Source organism: Crocodylus porosus, unplaced genomic scaffold (assembly GCF_001723895.1).
Source record: "Crocodylus porosus isolate Cpor-Errol unplaced genomic scaffold, CroPor_comp1, whole genome shotgun sequence".
NCBI lineage: Eukaryota > Metazoa > Chordata > Crocodylia > Crocodylidae > Crocodylus > Crocodylus porosus.
Window position 1 is genome coordinate 58,844,364 of NW_017728906.1, and position 21,061 is coordinate 58,865,424.

The 21,061-nt window shown below is 43.6% G+C and overlaps 2 protein-coding genes and 1 long non-coding RNA gene across 7 annotated transcripts in view; 2 read left to right on the plus strand and 1 right to left on the minus strand.

Moving 5' to 3' along the window:
- Nucleotides 1-270: 270 nt before the first annotated feature.
- SAT1 (spermidine/spermine N1-acetyltransferase 1) lies at nucleotides 271-3,503 on the minus strand. Its single transcript, XM_019529166.1, has 6 exons — nucleotides 3,245-3,503; nucleotides 2,881-2,932; nucleotides 2,703-2,786; nucleotides 1,356-1,457; nucleotides 1,202-1,242; nucleotides 271-801 (listed from the first exon to the last, which is right to left on the minus strand). The coding sequence occupies exons 1-6, from the start codon at nucleotides 3,308-3,310 to the stop codon at nucleotides 631-633; spliced, it is 516 nt and encodes a 171-aa protein (XP_019384711.1). The 5' UTR covers nucleotides 3,311-3,503; the 3' UTR covers nucleotides 271-630.
- Nucleotides 3,275-14,014, plus strand: LOC109305970. The gene is made up of 2 exons (XR_002099792.1): nucleotides 3,275-3,357; nucleotides 13,767-14,014. It is a non-coding gene; the product is annotated as an uncharacterized LOC109305970 (long non-coding RNA).
- Nucleotides 14,015-16,846: 2,832 nt separating this feature from the next.
- ACOT9 (acyl-CoA thioesterase 9) overlaps nucleotides 16,847-21,061 on the plus strand; it is a 33,929-nt gene continuing 29,714 nt past the window's right edge. For 2 of the 5 annotated variants that reach the window (XM_019529171.1, XM_019529170.1), the window contains exons 1-2: nucleotides 19,023-19,088; nucleotides 20,674-20,700. Coding sequence is in view for 2 of the 5 variants with exons in the window: in XM_019529168.1 (XP_019384713.1) it covers nucleotides 16,959-16,972; nucleotides 18,997-19,088; nucleotides 20,674-20,700 (133 nt within the window). In the remaining 3 variants the exon portion in view is untranslated. Of the gene's footprint in view, nucleotides 16,973-18,996; nucleotides 19,089-20,673; nucleotides 20,701-21,061 lie in introns of those variants that run through there. The other 3 variants (XM_019529168.1, XM_019529169.1, XM_019529172.1) reach the window with 3 other exon arrangements.

The window sequence follows — 21,061 nt, forward strand, 5'->3', positions numbered from 1 at the left end:
TTTTCTAAATTTTTTAGGGGCCTCACAAATAAAATGGTATGGTAGGCTGCACCTAGCTGATTTAGATAGAGGAATGTTTTGACAAATCAGGGTTATATTTGGTACCTGTGTTGGTCTGAGACAAAAAGAAATGCAGAACTCTTGGACTTTCAGAGTTTTGCATTTCTGTTTTGAAGATCAATTTTTGAACTCTGATTAAAAACCTCTTGTAACACCAGCCAAGCATAGTGAAGAAAACTACTTTATTTTTTTTAATTTTTTTTTTCCCCCACACACACAAAACCAACATGAAAATACTATAACTTTTATAAAATGAAGTTGAAACAAACCCTACCCGTGTGTACATTGTACACATTTGCATTACACTTACAAGAATGAAGTTTTATTCAATGTATATTTAAAGATCACAAGCCCACACTAGTGAAAGATGGATAACAAGCCAAGAAACTGGACTTTACAGCTGTGTCAGCTCTGGGGTACAGTAGCTATTATCTTACTACTCTCAGCACTGGTAAATCTCTTAAACATCTGTGCTATTTATTTCACTACAGACTGTACAAAGCAAGAATAAGGCAAGAGTTTATTCAAAGTATAATTCGCGGATAGGATTTGTCACGTGCTGGAACAATTTCACTCTTCAGCTGCCATTTTCAACAAGTATTCTTTGTCAATTCTGAAAAGTCTCCACCCTTCCTCAGTCGACAGATCCGAGGCACCCCTTCTCTTATAGAACCTGATGGAAGGTTCATTCCATTCTGCCACTAGGAAGTGCATACTGCTGCAGCGACTTTTAACAGCAACCTATGGAAATATTACAGAGTAGACTAAGAGACAGAGCAAATCTCATTTGCTGTATACATGAACTTGGCTATCCTTCCACTAATAGACTAACAAATTGCAGCTTGAATCAGAGCTGAAATGGATGACACTTAACACTGCAACCACTGTTTAGTGTGGCTGGTTTCCTTTATCCTATCCTCTGGGATTTGTCTGCTTTCTATTGTGCTTGTCAGAATTAGGATTAGCAAAAGAAAAATACATCCTATAAAAACTGTTTCTACTAATGCCACTAAATCCCTCATTTCCAAGTACTGTTTGAGGGCAGTACAATCTGTACAATCAGTAAACAGCATTGATTACAATATTACTTGTTTGGTGCTTTAAAAAGGTCTAATGGAAGAATGAAAAAGCCACAACATACCTGACTCAGCTTCTTCAAAATTTCTGAACCAATGCCAAGCCCTAAAAAGCAAAAAAACAAACAAACCCCAAAATATTTCAGTAGTGTACTTCTTAAAACACACCATTTAAAAATATATATATTTTCCAATCTACTGCTATAGATTAGAACATACCTCTGTAGTCAGACATCACATAGAAGTCTTCAAGATACAGCAGTTTTCCAATCCATGGGTCATAAGTGAAGTAATACATGGCAAAACCCACAACACAATGTTCTGAAACAAAAAGTTTTATTACTTTAGTAAAAAACGTCTTAATTTTGTTGCCTTCAAAAAAAAAATTAGTCTTACATGCATGTCTTAATACCTAGGCCATTTCTGTAACATGCAACTATTAAAATTTGCAGCTATCATAGGTTGGGTTTAGGAATGGAAGTTTACAATAAGCGCAGTAAGTTACAGTTAAGACTAATTCCTGCAATCTGAATCAGCCTTCAAAAAATGACAACTTATCCTTCTGATACCCTGCATCTTCAAAGCCAGTGTTACAGTTATAAATAAGCACCAAACAACCAAGGTTTTCTGGTACAGATACATACATACCCTAATGATTTATCAGTATGTCCACTTTGGAATACAAATCAGACTAAGTTTGACACGGCAGTTCAGAATCTGGTGATAGTGAGCTCAACTCTGCTTCCTTAGAATCTGAGCATAAAGCTAATAATAAATATAATCTAAAAAGCACTACTTCATCTTCCAATTTCTCCAAAAATTGCTCTACGGGAAGCCTGGAGTGCTCTCATACAGCCATTAGTCGCTGTAACGGCACCTCCAACACTGCTTCCTCTGTGCTCCCACTGATAGCATCAGTCTCTCTCTATCCTCAGCAACAGGAAGCTATTATCTACTTTGACCAACAACAATTCCATAGCTCAGCCTGGAAGAGGAGCCAACTCTTCCCACATCATTCCATTCAATCCTAAAACTTAAAACATTGAAAAATCACATTTTTACCATAGTGCTTCGCACATGCTCATAGGAAGACAGTGCATACAGGATTTCTGATCTACCGTGTTTTTTTTGGTAAAGGTTTGGGAATAGTACTTGTCCCTGTAGACCTTACCTCATATCATGATCATCTACTTTATTGTGTAACGGATCTTTTAGTTACCTCCCCGCCCATCCATGTACACGGAAGGGCCATGTACATGGCGAAGCTAGAGACTGTAACCTGAAGATTGGGGACAAATTAAAGAAAAAATGTGATTCAACAGGATTACATAAGAGGTAAATTAGGGTCAAACAAGAAAACCATTTAATGAAATGGAATTAAAGCAGGCTGGCAGATTACTTTAGAAAGCTACTGCAAACTGCACAGTTGCATCTCAACACTTAAACCTTTTTCCTCTTACCCCGTTTTAACAGTGGAAGCCTTACGTACAATCAGCAGCATTACCCCAGGCTGCGTGCGGCCTGCGCGTTTCTCACGTTAAGACCGGTGGCAGCAGCAAGGCTCACCTTCTGGCATCCATGCTTCCTTGGGCACTTCTGCCACTAGGCAGTGGTAGAACGGGTGTTCCCCGAAGCCGTCCTCCAGGAGATCTGCAAGGGGACAAAGGGGGCAGGCATTAGTGCCAGGCACCAAAAAGGGATGCCAACCAAGGGGAGCTGCTGATCATGCCTGTGGACATCTTACCTTTCTCAGTCAGTATGACTTGGTCTTCCATGTCCTCATACTTGGCTAGTTCCTAGAAGGGACCAGAGAAGCTGTCAACACTCACAAAACTGTTCACGTGCACAAGCCCCACGCCTTTCCTGACACGTGTAGGGGAGGCCCCAACGTTCCCTTGCCTGTCAGGTAAGCGTCGGCTTCTGCCCGCGCTAGTGCGCAGGTGCGTTCGGCTCCCAAGCAAGGACACCGCGGTGTTCCACCCCCTCGCGCATGCGCAATCCTCCCTCCGAACTGACTTCCCCGCTAGGCAAAAAGGATGGGCGGAGGGGGGGGGGGAGATGTCCAGCTCCCACTGCGCACGCGCGAGTCCCCGCCTCTCCGCCCACACCTTGATGAGGCGCAGTAGATCCGGGCAGTCCTCCGGACGCGCGGCGCGGATATAGAACGAGGCCATTTTCGGCGGCGTTTCCCTTTGCGGCCCCCTCGGCTGACAAGTCCCCGGTGAGTGAACAGGAGGAGCAGCTGTTTCTTCATTCGTGTCCCGGGCGCCTAGTCAGGCTCCGAGCATGACCCGATGCGGCGGTGTACAGCAAGACCCAAAGCGTTCGACTGGAGCTGTAGCGAAGCGACGTTTAATCGGAAGAAGCCGCGCCGGCCCTTATTTATAGCGTGGCAGGCTCCGCCTCTCCGCCTCGCCAGCCAATGAGCGTACCCGCACCAGCGTTCTCAGCCAACCGCCGCGCGTCCACCGCCTGGTTACCTCACTCTGCCAGTAACAGCCTGCTTCTCGTGACTCTCAGTTGGAGCCAGGGGCGCGGGCGCCCCCTAGTGGAGTGCGGGTGCTTCGCTCCCACGCTGCGACCCGCTCCCCCTCCCTTCGTGAGGGGCCAAGCCTTGTGGCATGCCGCCTGCTGTGCCCAGAGTAGGGAGTGCTCGTGGTTGTGTGTTCTTCCTCGGGGTGGGGGCTGTGGCCCTCCGCGTGCCAGGCATCCTAATCCAAGGCCACCAGCATGCTTCTCCCGTCCTTGCTTGGTTTGGCTGTACTCTTCTGGCTTCCAAAGCACAAGCCCTTGTCCTGGCTTTCCAGCCAGGCTGAAGGGACCTGACCCCAGTGTTGCCAGAGCCGCCATAGCTGGTGTAAAGCGGTGCATGTCTTGCAGTTGGACAACATGTCCCTCACGTGTGGTGGGAGTGATGTACCCATGATGGTTTGCAAAAGAAATCTCTGCTTCTCCTCCCACAGGTGCTCAAATCACTTAAAGCTCTGGTTCTTTGGGTACGTGTGATATCTTTTATTAGATCAACTAAATAATTGGAGAATTTTGTTCTTTGCAAGCTTTTGGGCACAAATGCCCTTCTTCAGGCATAGGGAGAAGCTGCTGGTTGTCTTCAGGCATGGGGAGAGTCCAGCAGACTCTATGGTTGAAGAAGGGTGTTTGTGTCTGACAGCTTGCAAAGAACAATTTGTCCAATTATTTAGTTGGTCTAATAAAAGCCATCACCTCTACCCAAAGAACCTTGCCTACCTGTGTCCTTAGACCAACCTGGCTACAACCAACAACTCTTAAAAAGTCCTGCACACCCATCGTTTCTGCCACAGGGTCCAGGCAAACTCTTTGGTGCTTGAGGCGGAAAGGAGAAGTTCTGTGGGAAGACCCCGGCCGGTTGCGCTCTCTAATCAAGTGCCACAGGCATTTCTAGTAAGGTTGGTACAAGACCTGGGGGACTGTGAGGTGTTGTTTAAAGAACTACATTCATGAAAACCTTATGACGTTCCAGAAATCCTGTACACGAGGAACACTAATACAAAAACAACTTCAGTGTTCACAAGCCCTCAGCTTTTTTTTTCTTTTCATTTGTCATACAGGAAACCACACTGTCAAGAAACTGCAGTTGGGTAATGTAGAGAAGTACCTCATTTCTTTTTTTTCCCAGAGCAAAACAGTCTCATGACTTAAGAAACTAAAATCTGATTAGACTTCTTTCCCACCCTAGCTTCAGTATTTTAGAGAATTTAGCTTTGCACCCACTTCTCCATTTGCACCAAAATGTGGTGACTGCATTATCCCAGCAAACATGGCTCATTTGGGTTTGTTTTCATATGTATGCTGGAGGGAAAAAATATTGAAAAATTAGAAAGCATTCTGTGGGCCACTGCAGGATACGGTATGCAGAAGAGAGAAAAATTAAAAGAAAGATGCCAGATTAGTTGGTCTAATAAAAGGTATCATCTCTGAACCAAGAGTTCTGGATTTTTTGCAGAAAAATAGTCGCACCTCAAACCTCCATATAACAGTAATTCATGTTTTATAATGCTAATTGACTTGCTAGTGCAATCAGTTAACTGATAACTGCTGAGTTCAGCAGAGGTTCCAAACAGTCTCATTTTTCCCCTGTAAATTAGGCAGAAGGAGCCTAGACTTCTGAATTAGCTTTTGCCATTGGTCTGTTATAAGTTAACTCTCTAGAATTTGGGAAGCTATGGAGAAAATTCAAGCCCAGTTGAAGTCAGTGGCAAAATTCCCCTTGACTTCAGTGGGACTAGGTCATCATTTCTCTAATGAATACTTGCTTTGGCTATTTGTTGTGGAGATGATAGCATGCCTTAGCGGTGAGAAGCCTGCATTAAACTGAGAATGGTCAAGGTGTAGATAGATGGTCTACTAACATAAAAAAAACCAACAAAGACATTGCTTGAATGATTCCTGTGTAATCCTCATTGTTAGGCATGTTACCCACATTATCAGCTGATCTCTTAAATGTGAGATCTATGGAATTGATGGAATACATTTTATCATCCAGCAAAAGGAACAGAGCTTTTTAGCATCTGAATTGCAAAAAGCTTGGAAGCGAAACTAATGGCAAATAGGGCATGCATTTTCCCTTGACCTCCAGTTAACCTCCCCTCTGAATCATAGACCTCATCTTATTGATGAGTGGGCAGTCAGCCAGCTCTAAACACAGAATAATTTGAATTAATCTATCACAATAATTTTAAGAATTAGCAGCAGTCTCTGTGTTTAATTGTTTGTGTTTCCCAGGGCAAGGGGTTATAAAGGTTAAGGCTTCAACAGCACTATTCACCTGCTTGAAGTTGACCACAGGATTTAGTAATTGCTAAATGAGGGACATAATGCCCAGCTGCTTGTAAGATCAAGCTGTCTGTTACTACTGCTTATATGGGGTGTAGTGTTACATGCACACAGTAAAGTATAAAAAAGATCGGATGTAATGTATCTTTTTTTTTTTGGTTCAGGACTTAATCCGATTTCTGCTAAAACAAGGCACTTTTCTAGTGAAAAAATTATATTACAGAAAAGACATACAAAAAACTAGAACTCTTGGTTCCAAAATGATACTTTTTATTAGACCAACTGGAAAATGGCAAGAAAACTGTCCTTTTCTGCAAGCTTTTGGGATCAAAGTCCCTTTGTCAGGCTCTGGGAAAAGTGTAGATGGTAAAAAGTCCCCATAGGTAGGAAATAAACTTCATTTTTACACAGAGGGAGCTGAAGATGGAAGTCTGTCCCTCTGGGTCCATGACAGCGTCTTTGCGAGCTGTGTTGAGTAGCTTTTTGATGTGTTGATCAGGTAGAATTCCTTTCCTGGAAGAGTACACCCCTGAAACATGGAAGATGCCGAACTTTAGCCAATTTTGGACTTTAAACTTCATTGCAGAACAACAAGGAAGCTTTTTTGCCTCCCTGCCTGCCATCAGACCACCTCCATTTTCCAGTTGCTCTAATAAAAGGTATCATTTTGGAACCAAGAGTTCTAGTTTTTTGTATGTCTTTTTGACTCGGACCAACACGGCTACCAAGTTCACCCATATTATAGAAAATGTTTTTACCAACCAAAAGCACTTGGGTACTGTGGTGAAGAGCCTGATATAAATGCAAAGATTAGTGATATCTCCTGGGTTAAAATCAGATGTGTTGGAAGTAGATGTATCTTTATCGACTTGCGTACACTGAGTCTCAATCTGAATTCTATTTATGTTTGTAAATGTTAAAACTTTCACAGCTATTTTGAAGGGTCAGGACTGACTCTTCATGGTAGTCTGATGCTGAATGATTAACTTCAAATTGCTACTACGTATCACAGTAACTAATTTCTGTAGGCTACGGTAGCCATGATGTCTTTGAGGGCCCTGTCTGAACCATCTAACTGTCCTAACTAAACAGAGATCTCGTGACTTTGTTCCTTCCTAGTTCCTCCGGTGAATTGCCTCATCCATCCTGCAGTGGCTTATGTGGGGCTTGTCTTCAAACTTAGGGCTGGTGCTCAAATATACAAGACCAGAATGAGCAGAATTTATGCTACGGATATGTAGAGGTTACAGGGATGAAAGCCTTCCCACCAGCTCATGAGAAAGGTGTAGATCGGGGTGTCCAACCTTTTTGAATGTGGGGCTGGATCACGAACTTTTTATCACCCAGTGGGCTGGCGAGCCATATTCAAAGACCTCACAGGAAGTGGTATCACATCAGGAAGTGATGTCATGTAACCTTTGACACCAATGAAGTTACAGGAAGTGACAATGAAATGGGTCTGGAAATGTGCCTAGGGAAGTTGTGCTTTTCAGAAAGTATGTATGTTTGGTATGGCTTAGGAACAGGACATAATTTTTCTGTGCAGGAGGTTGGACTACATTAGGGTTGCCCAGCTAACTACGTGCAGGCCACATGTAGCCCACAAAGGTCCAGGATGTTACCCACAGTCTACATGGGGTCTGCAAGCAGTTAAGTATATAGGGCATGGGTCTGGGCAGCCACCTCTCCCAGTGCTGTGCAAGGGGGAAAGGCCTGGGGGGGTGGGAAGGAGTGGTTCATGTTCTGCAAATGTAGCCTGCATGGCTAAGGATGGGGGTCTGCATGCTGCTGGAGGATCCTTGAGATTCTTCACTAACTTGATCATGGTCATTGTGGTTAATTAAATAGAAACTGTAGGCATATACTGCAGAGATATGGAAGAGATATCTGCGCCTGGCTCCTCCTGCCTCCCGCCCAGCCCGGCTCTGGCAATCGCATGCCCCGCAGCCCTGACCCGGCCCTGAGGTGTCCCCAGCTCTGCGTGGGAACTTACCTCGTGCCTTCGTCCACCATGTACACAGGCGGGGCACGGGCCATACTGCAGCTCCCCTGGCCACATGCTGGGGACAGGGGCAGAGCCAGAGAAGAAGCTGCACCCTGTCCCCAGCTCATCTAATTAGGCATGGCTGGGACAGCCCCACGCTGCGCAGCTCTCAGGGCAGCGGCGGCAGGACCTGGCTCACTGATGAGCCCAGCCCTGCAGAGGTAAGCAGCTCCTCTCCCCTCGCTGCTGGCTGGGGCCGGCAGGCCGGCCCTGCCCACCTTGCCTGGCCACCGTGGCTCTGCATTCCGCTCTCGGCGGTGGCTCCGCACTCTGCTGTGGTGGCTCCGTGCTCGGTGGTGGCTCCGCGCTTGGCAGCAGCTGCACTACATGGTGGCAGTGCTGCCGCAGGCCAGATAAAATGGCTTGGTGGGCCACATGGCGGCCCATGGGCCATATGTTGGACAAGCCTGGTATAGAGTGATTGTTGTTATACCAACAGAACTGTAGTGATATCTGGAGTCATGGGGACTTAACATTTGGCTGTATCCTTGAATTTTTAAATCTGATTACCATCTTCCAGGATTGCATGCTTTCATTTCTTTTCTTATTTTAATGCAACATTTAGATAAAAAAGATCCACCTCTTTAACCCTCATTTGCGGAGGGCATCCCTTTCATATTATCAGTACTCTTCATGCCTCCATATATTTGTTTTAGAAAATAAACATAAAATAACATTAAACTATATCTGTCAAAGTAGTTTTTTTCCCCCAAGTGTACTATACTCCCTTCTTAATTGTTCAGAGGAGCTGCATTTTCCTTACCTGTGGTTTTTACTGTCCAGACACTATCTATAAAGTTGTTCTTCACTTGTAAAACAGTTATCTTCAAATTGTAATAGACTAATGGCACATTTCCAGTTGTGTAAGCTAGCCTAATTATTTATGTTTTGGAATGTTTATAGAGTGTCTTATAATTGGGAAATCATACTATGGCAGCAGTTTTGTAAGTTGTGCAGTTTCTACTTCCTAGAACTGATGCAGCCATCTAACCCCCTCTCCCTGTCACATGGTCTACTCAGCTTGGAATACTTAGAAGTCTGGTCTGTGCTTTCCTCTGTTGGATCATAAACATTCTGCATAAAATTTCACTGCTGTCCATATTAAAGAAAGAACCGCTTGTTCCTTATTAATTGGAACCACTAAAAACAATAATAACACGTGTATCCTAACAAAGCAAGTTTTCTCCCTATGTCCTTTTTCCAGAGATAATGATATTATTCCATTATGAGGTATAAGGAAATATACTAGAAAGGCCCAAAGATACATTCATATTGATGGTCCAGAATTAATTTGATTTAGAGAGTTTGAGGGATCACATGGTTTTGTTTGCTGGGATTCTCTGTCCTGACCTCCATACACATTTCTGAATTTTCTCTAATTTTCGGAAGGGAGAGATGGGCTCTATTTTGCAGGTGGGAGGCTCAGCTGTAGGAGTCAGTTACAGAAACTCCATTCTCTCATCTTTCCTATGGAAGATCCCAGGGACCTCCAAATGAAATCCCATGTGATAGAAACATAAGGTTTTGCAAATGTTACTGATAAAAGGGGGAGAAAAACAAGTGGTGTTTTTAAGTTCCATGTCCTTTCCTGAACTGCTGTGAAGGTAAATAAACAGCAATATCTCATGGTTTTATAGCATCTGAATATAAAGTGTCTCTCTTCTCAAATCTTTAAGATTAGTATACAGGACATTCTTTGAACTACATCAGTGGTTGTCAACTGGGTGTACCGTTACCCTTAGGGGGTACTTAAAAAGGTCATAGAGGGTATGCAGAATGAATGAAAAAAAATTACTGTTTTAAAATTATTAACTTTATTGTATTTATTTATTCAGCAATGTCTATTTGGAGTTCAGTTTTACATATGTGAGTCCCAAAGATAATCCAAACCAAACTGTCATTTGTTTGGAAGAACTCTCCAATGAGTGTATGAAGCCATCTTTATTAAAAAGACACTTGGAAACAAAGCATGCCAGCTTGGATGGAAAATGGATTGAATCCTTTGAATGGCAGCTTGAAAGTTTCAGATGTTAGAAGGAAGTGTTTACTCATAGCATTAAAGGCAGTGAAAATGTGCTGAAGGCCTCATATATCTGATATCACTCAGAATTGCAAAATGCAATAAAGTACATACGATTGGAGAATCTTTGATTATACATGCTGTAGTGAATATTTGTAGTGAATATTTGTAAAGTACTGTTAGGCAACAGGCAAGCGGTTAAAGTTAAAAAGATACCTGTTTTGGACAATACTGTTTCTTGAAGAATTTGAGAAATGGCAGAGGACATGGAGACACAACTGCTTGAGAGATTGAAAACAGTTTCTGCATATGCTCTTCAGGTTGATGAATCTACAGACATAGGAAATCAGACTGAGCTGTTACTATTTGTTTGCTATATTTGGAAAAGGAAGTTGGTTGAAGGGTTTTTTTGTTGTCTTGAACTGCCAACATGAACAACAGGAGAGGATATTTTTTTAAGTCCTTAATCAGTACATAAGTACGAATGGCCTTTCATGTTACAGCTGTGTCAGTATTTGCACAGATGTTGCAAGGGCTGTGACTGGCAGTAGAAGTGGTCTGATAGTGAGAATACAACAAGTAGCACCAAATGTTGTTTCAACTCACTGCATCTTGCACAGAGAAGCACTAACGTTGAAAAAACTGGGCCCTGACCTGAATGATGTTTTACTCTGTTGTAAAAATCATGAATTTCATTAAAGCCAGACCTTTGAACTCATGTGTTTTTGCTGCTTTGTGTAATGAAATGGGTGCTGAATACCACAGCCTCCTTATACGTTCTGAAGTTTGCTGTCTTTCCCATGGATCTGTATTGAGAAGTGTTTGATCTGCGAGCGGAGTTGACTCAGTTTTTGCCGGAGCAGAATTCTTCATTTGTTGATTATTTCAAAGACCCCAAATGGAATGAACTATATGAAAGGTCTTGACTTTATAGCCAGTACTGACCTCTTTGTTTTTTCACACATCACTACACTTTGGACAGCATTCAGGACTTTGTTCGTATCCTTAACTAAATCATTTTTCCCTTTTATTGGAATCAGTTGTTTTACTTATGAACCTACAGCAGTGGTTCTCAATCTTTTAGACTTAAGGCACCCCTGGAAAAATCCCAGCTTTTAGCTTTCACTACTTCTTTGACTACGGTAAAGTAATAGAGACAGTCTTCTGTTGCAAAGAATGCAGAAAAGACTGCAACAGGTCCATGTGCTTTTGACACTATGGATTCCTGTTTGAAATCTCTGGGTTTATCTTGTGAATCATGTGTTTGCACACCTAAAAGTGTTAATATTGTGCTGTACTCCACAACACCTTTAGAAGGATCTCCTGATACCCCAGGGTGGCGTGGCATCCTGGTTGAGAATTGTTGTTCTATTGCTTCTCTGCCATAAATTTTGCAAGCAATTTATAGCCACAGTGAATTGGTGACATAGGACTGTAAATCACAGAGTCCAGATTGTACCAGGATTTTAAATTCACATTGCATTCAAATACTCTGTTTAAATTGATATTGCAGAAGCACTGTGTACTGTTTGTGGACAATTCTTTGATACGAAAACAACAATTAAGCATGTTGTACAATAGAATGATCTACTCTTTCCTAAATTGGAGATGAAAAGACCAGCTCCTGGGTTTTAACTTTTTTCATACTCACAATTTAGGGCTTCAACTCTGCAAATTGCTTCTTGTGGGAAGACAGATACATCCACTTGTGATCTGGGCATTTGGATTCTACACTCCTGATTTCTCCTACAAATCACCACCCTATGATGTGAATAATGGGTATAAAAACAGATTGAAAGTCTGAACTAAGCTCTTGATTTTTATACCTTTATTTTTTAAGGCACAGAAAACGGACCTTTGGGTCAACACCCATTTCAATAGGAGGGAATTGTTTGGGCCTAACTCTTCACAGACTTTGGGTCCTCAGTCATCTACATACTCTATTTGTCAACATAAACAGATCCTAGGGGTCAGATTCAGTAAGGGACTTAAGCTCCTTCAAATTACATGCAGAGAGAGGAAGATTCATGAGCACAGTTAAAGAGTGAGCAGAAAGAAACATGGTTGAATGACTCCATGGTTAGGGCACTGACCCGGAAGAGGGCAGTTCTTAGTTTCTGGTTTCTGTTTCCTTGACTGTTTTCTTCTGAGTAAACAGTTATTGGATGAAAAACGGGAATAATCCTGAGAACTCCAGACTGTCCTGTTTCTAGCTGCACGAGAGTTGTAACCATAAGGCTACTATATAACACATCCTACCACCTTCCTTCTGAAAGAAGGAAGCATGTTTTGTGCTGAATAAAAGTCCTTTGTGATTCTCACTGCCAGATTCTTTGAAGGTGCCTTGAAGTGTGAGGACATAAGCAGCCACATCAAGTAGATAAATGCAGGTTCAGGCTTTTGCATGCCTGAACAATATCTTGACTCCAAAGCCCAGCCCCTCTGCAAGGATGTATGTTTCGTAATATATAATTTTGTTTTTGAAATTGAGTGCCACTCAGTTCACAACAGTTATGGATGCCTTGAATCCATGGAGGGTGCCTCAAGTCCAAAAAGGTTGAGAACCACTGGATTAGGTACTTCAAGGGATTTAGGTGCCACTCTCATTTCTAGATTGCCGTGAGACTTAGTCAGGAGTTTGGTTACAAGCTGCTCAAACCAGGACACTTTCGGGTAGCAGGCATATAGGGAACTTTCAGCCCAAATACGGAGGTACTTTATTTAAAAAAAAAAAAAAAAAAGTTGGATTGGAGAATCCTAAATTCTACTTAAGTCCTGTTTAAGGACCTACATCTTTTTTGGATTTGTCCACTGGTTTCACAGTAGTTTAAACTTTGTCTGCCCACTAATTGGTGTTTTGGTGCTACTGGTTGCAAATTACCAGGCCAACTTTCATGGTGTACGGAAATGAATCATTTGCTTGCTTTCCTATAGGCCCTGCTTTAATCCTAATGAGTTCCTTTTTAATAAAGTAAATATCATTTAGACAGAATATTTTAACATCTTACTCAATCGCAAATGTGTCCCTCCCACAAAAACTACAAGATTTCACAATGATTTATATAACCAGGAAGAATAATGGAATTTATGGCTGTCATGAGAGCCACTGTTAACATCTATCCTTATGTTTCTGGTATGCAGGTTTTAGAGGCCTATATAGTTATGCTAGCTTTGTTTTCTGTGCACTGTATGTATGAGTGTTTTTGCCAGTCTACCTAACTGTAGAGATCAGCAGCCCTTCTGTTTCTGAGCACAGCGCAAACTCTTATGTCACTCTCTGTGCTCTCCTCTGAATCTGCCTTTATTCTTTTTTATTTTGCTGGTTTTCAATAAAAAGCTAAAATAATTCTGATTGAATGTGCTTATTTGCTGTTTGTTTATGGAAAAGCCTAGGGTTCATATTGAGTTTATTTAGCAAAGCAATATTTCATGAACTTGCCTAAAACAGATAGGATTTGGGGGTTTTATGGATTAAATATTTTCTGACAAAATTTTAAATACTCATATTTGGTTCAGCAGTGGTACCACCAAGTGGTAAACTACCAGAGGTAGTGGTACCGTAGAGGGAAAACTATATGACAATCCCAGCATGTTTCAGTTATACAATAATTAATTTTCTCTAAATGGCCAGTGTGGGAACAAATATGTTTCTTTTTTCCAGGTGAAATGAGGAGAACTGATGCAGCCTTTATTGTGTATGAAATAGCAAACTTATGTTCAGTTATATACACGTATATATTTTTTTCCTTTTCAGAGCTTTTCAGAATTAAGATCTGATTCAGAGGTGGTGCTGCTAACTGACGTGCTCAAGAGCTGCACGTTCCCTCCAAGGATTTCTCCAGTCTCTGTTTAAATCTGACTAAACTATCAGTTTCCTGTGGGGAAACGAGTTTGTCACTTTGAGAAAAAGAGTTGCCTTCTCATGGTTTTCATTTGACTAGTTTCATTTTATGACTGCTAGTTCTTATAATGGAATTAAACACACATGCTTAAAACTTCAAATTTAAAAAGTCATAGAGAAGTAGGCTGGAAGGGTCCTCCAGAGGTCATCTACTCCAATCCCCTGCCTGAGGCAGGATCATCCCTATACAAACCATAGTCTAAACTCTGCATAAGACTACCCTTTACCCTGAGACAACATAGACCCTAACACCCTACCTGCAACAGTTAAGCAGGGGAACCATGGCAGCCAGTGTCCTGCTTCTATAGAATATTGTCAGTGTAGACTTAACAGGGCCATGCTCCCTCTACAGAGGAAGGTGAAACCCTCCACAGTCCATCCCAATCTGATCATGGGGTAAAATTCCTCCCTAACCCCAAATATGGCGATCAGTCTGACCTTGAGTGGCGGAGCACGACCCTCTAGTCAGGAACCTCTGGACTTTGGTCCTAGTAGGAGCACTGGCACACCCCAATCAAAGTCCCCAGCCTGGGGTGTAACCAACACCCAATTCCCTGGGGAGGCTTAAAACCCTGACAAATGTTGCAGAAGGGCATAGAGGGGTGGGGGCAACCAGCAAAGCCCAGAAACTTGGGAAATACTCGAGAGAGAACCTGAGCATAGCTATGTCTAGATCAGGGGATGGCAAGATTTCTGCGCAGAGTGCCAAAACCACCCATAACTTCAACTTGTAAGATGCTGGACTGCCAGGGGTGGATGGTGGGGGAGCTGTGAGGGGGCCCAATTCTTATTGTGGTAGTACAGCCCCAGTCCCTTCCATGTCTGCCTGAGGTGTGTGTGCCAAGCAAAATGCCTTTGTATGCCAAATGGCACCTGTGCCAGGGGTTGCTTACTCCTGGCCTAGATCATCTCCAACCAGTGGCTGTCCAATGTCTCCTTGAACACCTCCAGGGATGGAGAGTCCACAGCTCCCACAGACAGTTTATTCCACTGCCTCACTATTCTAACAGTGAAGAAGTTTTTTCAGATATCCAATCTAAACTTACTTTGCTGCAACTTCAAGCCACTGGTCTGCATCCTCCTTTCTGCAGCAAGGTAGAAAAGGTGATTTCCTTCTTACTTACAGGAGCCCTTCAAGTATTTGAAGGCTGCTATCGTGTTCCTCCTGAAGCACACTTTCTATAAGCTGAACATGCCTAACTCCTTTAGCCTCTCCTCATACGATTTGCTGTCCACGCCCTTGACTATCTTTGTTGCCTGCTTCTAGACCCTCTAACTTCTCTGCATCCTTTTTAAAATGTGGAGCCCAGAACTGCACACAGTATTCCAGATGAGGCCTAACCAGTGCCAGGAAGAGAGGCAGTGTTTGAATTATGGTGGAGCTCTGGGAGGAGGGGGAGCTGAGCCCACAGCTAAGAAATGAGAGCCCAGCCCCAGCCCACCCTGTGTCTCAGGCAGCGGTGGTAGCAGTGGCTTCTTTTGGCTTCTGGCTGCTGCCACTGCAGACTGCCCCCAAGAGTCAGAGCGTAATCTGAACCCTGAAGAGAGGCACTGTCACCCCACATATCTTGCACCTAAATCAGTGATATATAAAAAAAAACCCCTTGAATACTATTGAATCCGTGTTTTTCACAGTAGGTGTGAAAAAAACTTCCCTGGAATGACCCACAGAGGCCTCTTCAGCTCATCTTATGTCAACTGTGGCCTGGTTGCAACACCACTCAGCGTCCAGCCCAAACTCAGCTCCTTATCTGGAGCAACGTACATTGCACATATAGGTCTGTGGGGCTGGCAGGCTGGCATACAAAAACTGAGCCTGGGGATGGGCACCGCCCTACACAGCTTTCTTCACAAGAATCCTCTGGTGGTGGAGATGTGTGGTACGGGGTGACCTGAAAAGGATTTTGCCCCATCACCTGTTTAACCTCAGCTCCTTATTCAGGGCTAGATACCTGATGTGTGATATTATTTTCCATTTTTATTAGTAAACATATGCTTTTGATGATATTCTCTTTTAATATATCAAATTCATTGCTAACAACTTCTAGCTGTGTAAAGACTAGCTTTGAAAAAGGAACTGGGAGCAAGGAGCTGGGAATAAGGACCCACCTTCAGCCTCAGGCATCCGGACATTTCAGAAAACAGCCTATAGCAGTGCAGTGCCTTCGGAAGACCTTTGTCTCCTGTATAGGGCAGGAGGGAGCTTGGCGCCAGTGTTACTTGGCGGGGGTTCTGGGTATGCACAGGTGCACTTGTGTACCATGTGATATACAACGGAGCACCTGTGTGACCTGTCTTCCTGTGCCCAGCCCACTACTTATGGTGCCATGCAAAAAATGGGCTGTGCAAAAGTAACATAGGCCAGGGGGAACAGGTCAGGACGGAGCTGTGTCTGGCCCAGTCATACCAAGAAGAAATGAAAGGGAGGCCAGGCGAGTGATGAGCAAGGGAGGCTGAGGCTTCTTTCAGTTGTGGGCACTGGGCTGCAGCTTTGGGGGTAGCCTCCAGGTCCCTGAAGCCTGGTGTTTTGTCTCCCGGAGCTGGACTGGGACCCAGAGCTGCTGCCCCTGTGGACGCCCGTGCCTGGCCATGTCCTGCCACGGCTGCCCTGCACAGGTGACGTCCCTGTACACCCTGGGGGACTGGGGCACGTGGCTCATGGGAGCACACGGGTGGAAGGAACCACAGCCACTCTGGGAGGGGGATGGAATCAGATGGAAGCAACCACAGGGCTGGGACAAGGGGGGAGGAGAATACGTACGGGGCGAGGTGGAAGAAACCGCAACCCCGGGGCCGGGGCGAGGTGGAATGAACCACAGTCACTAGGCTGGGGGGTGGGCAGTGACAGAATCTGACGGAAGCCACCACATGGTTGGGACCAGAGAGGGGGAGCACAGAGCGGCCGGGCGGCGCTCTGGGCTGGCGGAGCTGGGAGTCTATGGTGCTGGAGGACTGAGTGCCTGGCACGGGCGTAGTCCCCGGGCGCCGCCCGCGAGGCGGCTCGAGCCAAGCCTGGGGCTGTGCAGTGCCGCGCGGGGCGGAAGGATGCTGGCCCTCAGGTGCGTGCTGCAGGGCGGGGGCCGGGCCGGGCGTGCAGCGGGCTTCCCCCGGGGGTGCTGCGCTCCCGCGGGACGGGCCAGACCCAGCTCCACCCTGCCTTGTCCCCCGTTACATTTATTAAGTGGTTCGTGGCGCCATAAGCGGTGGGCCGCGCACAGGGCACGGGCAGAGGGGCCACGCAGGCGCGCAGTCGTGTGTGGCGCAGTTCTCGGGCGCCTCCCGTGCAGACCCGCGCCAAGTAATGCAGGCGCCATAAAAAGATGGGCTGCGGAAGAGCCAGGGGAGGGAGGTGGGTAATAACCCTCCAGAGATGGTTTCTGCCCAGCTTTGAATTGAAGGGCAGTCTCCCTTCTTAAGGGAGGCTGGAAGTTGTCCCGGTGGGTGTAAGCTGCCTGGGTCCTGTGGCATGACAGACAGGCCGGTGGTCCCATGGTGGCAGGGAGTGGAGGCTGAAAGGGAGAGTGAGCTGGGTCTGGCCCCACCTTTCTGCCACACTTGCAACCTCCAGCTTTTAAAGTCGAGGAAGATCTGGTTGAGAGGTGGTGCTGCTAACTCCCGTGCTCGAGAGCTACATGTTTCCTCCAAGGATTTGTCCAGTCCCTGTTTGAATTTGGCTAAATTGTCATCGCCACTTCTCGGGGAACGGGTTTTCCACTTCAAGAGAAGGCAGCTCGTTTTCTCAGTTTTCATCTGACTAGTTTCATTTTATGACTCCTAGCTCTTGTGTGAGGTGATAAATCCACAGGCCTTGAATACTGATCTTGAATACTGGTTTGCACCACTTTGCACTGGGTTAACTAACCCCACTGGGTATGAGGCATTTCTTTTAAACCTGTCCTATGTTAAATTATTAAAATTAGGGGGAAAAAAAGTGTTTTGTTCACCATTAACACTGGTATTTACTTTTTTGAATTTCACTCAGTTCAGGTCATGAAAATTGAATAATTGGATCCTTTCATTTTTAGTATTTAACTTGATTTTCTGATCCTGGACAAAGCACAAAGCTGAATTATTAAGGTGGAGACAAGGACTTTTGTGGGCAGTGTCTTTTACTGAACCAGCGACATGTCAGGGCTGAAGGTAGACAAGCTTGTGAAGGCAAGGCCTTTTTCAGGTCTGGTGAAGGCATCAGCTTAACAGCTGTTCCTGCTTCTTCCCTTTGACCTGATGAAGAAGGACTTGCATTTGAAAACAATTTAGTATTGGCTCAAACTTGGATGTGGGTGTGAAGTGTACTCTGTCCAAGTCATTCATGAAGATACTGAAGAGTACAGGCCCAAGGACCGAACCCCGAGGGACCCCACTGCCCACATCCTTCCATCTACTACCACTCTCTGGGTGTGACTGCTAAGCTGATTTGCCACCCACTGGACTGTGTAAACATTATGTCACAGCCTCTTAATTTATTTATGAGAATGGGATGAGATGCTACATGCTACCTAAGTGTGTGGTACTTCCTGTGCGCAGGTGGCAGGAAGATCAGGATTGCTGGGATGCCTTCAAACACAAATAAGTAAGAGAAGGCAGGGCAGGGTCGCCCCTTTGTCTTCTGCTTAACTCAGACTAACATAGCTAATTCCATCTCTACAAATAAATAACCATGTATCAATTTACTAAAAAACTTTCTGTTCCTTTGTGATCAAAGCATTGAACTCCAGACCAGGATTTGAAAGATTTACAACAACTTTGATACTGATTTACTGGAGAGGACTACTTAGTGCTAGATCCTTTTTTACTTTACCTGCTTAAATGGCAACTATCCAGCCATGATACTTCCCCATTGTCTTCCATCCATGTAATTCAGTGCATAGTAAATGCGAGGTGTCATGACAGCTTTTAAGTAATTTGGTTTTTGCTACATAGTTATTCAAACAGATTCCAATGTCATTTTACATTTCAGCTGACTCTGTGTTTTAAGTATTTGTATGGCTTTTGAAGAAAAATAATGTGAACTTTTCTGGAATTCTTACTTATTTTTCTCTGCAGTAATCTGAATTGATGCTTTACTATTCTGTGTTGGCAGATTATGTATAGTAAAGAAGACCACTTCTGTTCTGGCCAGGGCATTGACTTCCCAGAGCAATGGTTCCCAGTCTCTTCCAGATATGTCTGAAGGTAATGTAACTGGTTGCATTTTAGAAAGATCATGTTACAAAGGGGGATTATTCTCTCCTTAATATATACACACTACTCCTTGGATGTACGGCAAGAAAAATATTGTTCTTTAGTTTCACTTATATTGTAAATATTGAAGAATTAGCTGCAGAAAATATCTTTGTTTAAAATCTTTGCATTTATATTTAATGTGTAGCAAAATTGAATCAGTTTAGCATGGAAATATGCATTCAGGGTATCTGTTTGGTCCTTGATCTTTGGAAAAGCACTTTTTTTTTTTTTTTCTTAGAAGAACATTTTTCCCTTTCTGTGTTGATGTGGTCTGAAGGAACCATCCCTGTAGCATGAGCATGTGTGGAAGGAAAGTACCTTAAATAGAAACTCATTTATGCTAATGGCTGACTGACTTATTGCACATTGTGGATTTGCATTATTAAATGAACAGTAATTTGAGGAGCGAGTTAAAGGAGAGAAGTAAGGATAGTTCATGTTCAGTTAAGTGCAACTGCTTTTCTCATTTTGATTTGTAGCTTAAATTTAGCTATAACAGTAGTAACTAGTAAAGTAGCATGCTTGTAAAAGTACTAGAGCACTCTGCTGTTGATTACTTGCTGAGGAATAGGGAGTCATAGATGTTACTGTATGATAACATTTGCGGATTGATGGGGTCCTGTTTCAGACCTGCAATTCTGTTTGCCTGTAAAAAGTACGATGTGGATTTGAGGCCTGAGGTGCTGACTTCTATTTTTGCTGGGGAGGGGAGGAGATGATGGACATGTGGAAAGCTTTACTCATTTTAGGTGACAGCCCTCTTCCCAAGTGTGGCCAGGGCTCTCGGGATCCCCATGTGTTCGGCATCTCTGTAGGAGGCTCTGAATAAGTAGTTCCACCTTCTTTTGCAGGTACAGGGTGTCTCTTTTCTATCACTTCTGCTAGGTACCATATGTTCAGTCACACTAGTTTCTTTTCACATTGCCTTCCTTCATTCAAATGTTTTTCTGTAAGAAAGTTTACTTCTTGCAAGGTTATCACAAGAGGTAAACCAACCAACCGTAAAAACTCTTTCATTCTGAAAAAATATTCTATGTTCCTTCCCTCTGAGCCATTTAGTTGATCTCATCTTCCCTATTTGTATCTATTGAGGTCTTGATCCATGTAAATATTCATGTGCATAAAGATGAACACATGCACAGTGTCTGCTGGGGAGTGACAGTTGTCATTATTGCTGCTTAATTATTATATTGTTGGTGCTTGCCAGCAGCCTGGTCTTTCACTAGCAGTGTGACTGAAAAAAAGCTGAAACACACAGTGGAAGTATTGCACATATGATTTTAGTAGGCAAATGAACAGTATAGCTCTATTTTTACCACAGAAGGAGTTGATTATTCAGGTGAGTTTGACAGATATGTTACCTGTCAACCATGAAAATGAATGAAGACAGGTTGTCTACAGTTGCTACACACATACTATGAAGTGGAAGCTGAATGGGTAAAATAACCAGGCAACCTTGTGATTAGATGTTGTTGTTATTGTTGCTATTATTATTATTGACACTAATAATCTAATTTGTTTTTCCATTCCACAGGGCACTTACCTATTCATGTGAATAATGGTGTGTTGTGGTAATCAGCATGCATTTTAGTATTTACATTATAAAATTCAACCTGTCTGGCTACTGTCTCACCTTGCTAGGGTGTTTGTGCAAAAAAGAAACTAATATTCTTCTTTGTCAACTTTCATAAGTCCTCCCAGCTTTCATTAAAAATATTAACTCTACTAATGGTGGCATATATTGATTGGCATACCACATATAGAGGTAACTTGCAATTTTAAAACTCTTTGGATCAAAAAGAACAATTTTATAGCAAGCACAAGATCCTGCAGTGCTCAACTATGTGCACTTTTCATAAGTAAGGACTACAAGATTTGTTCTTTAAAGTATGCTCAGAAAAATACCTAAACCAAGTTTTTTC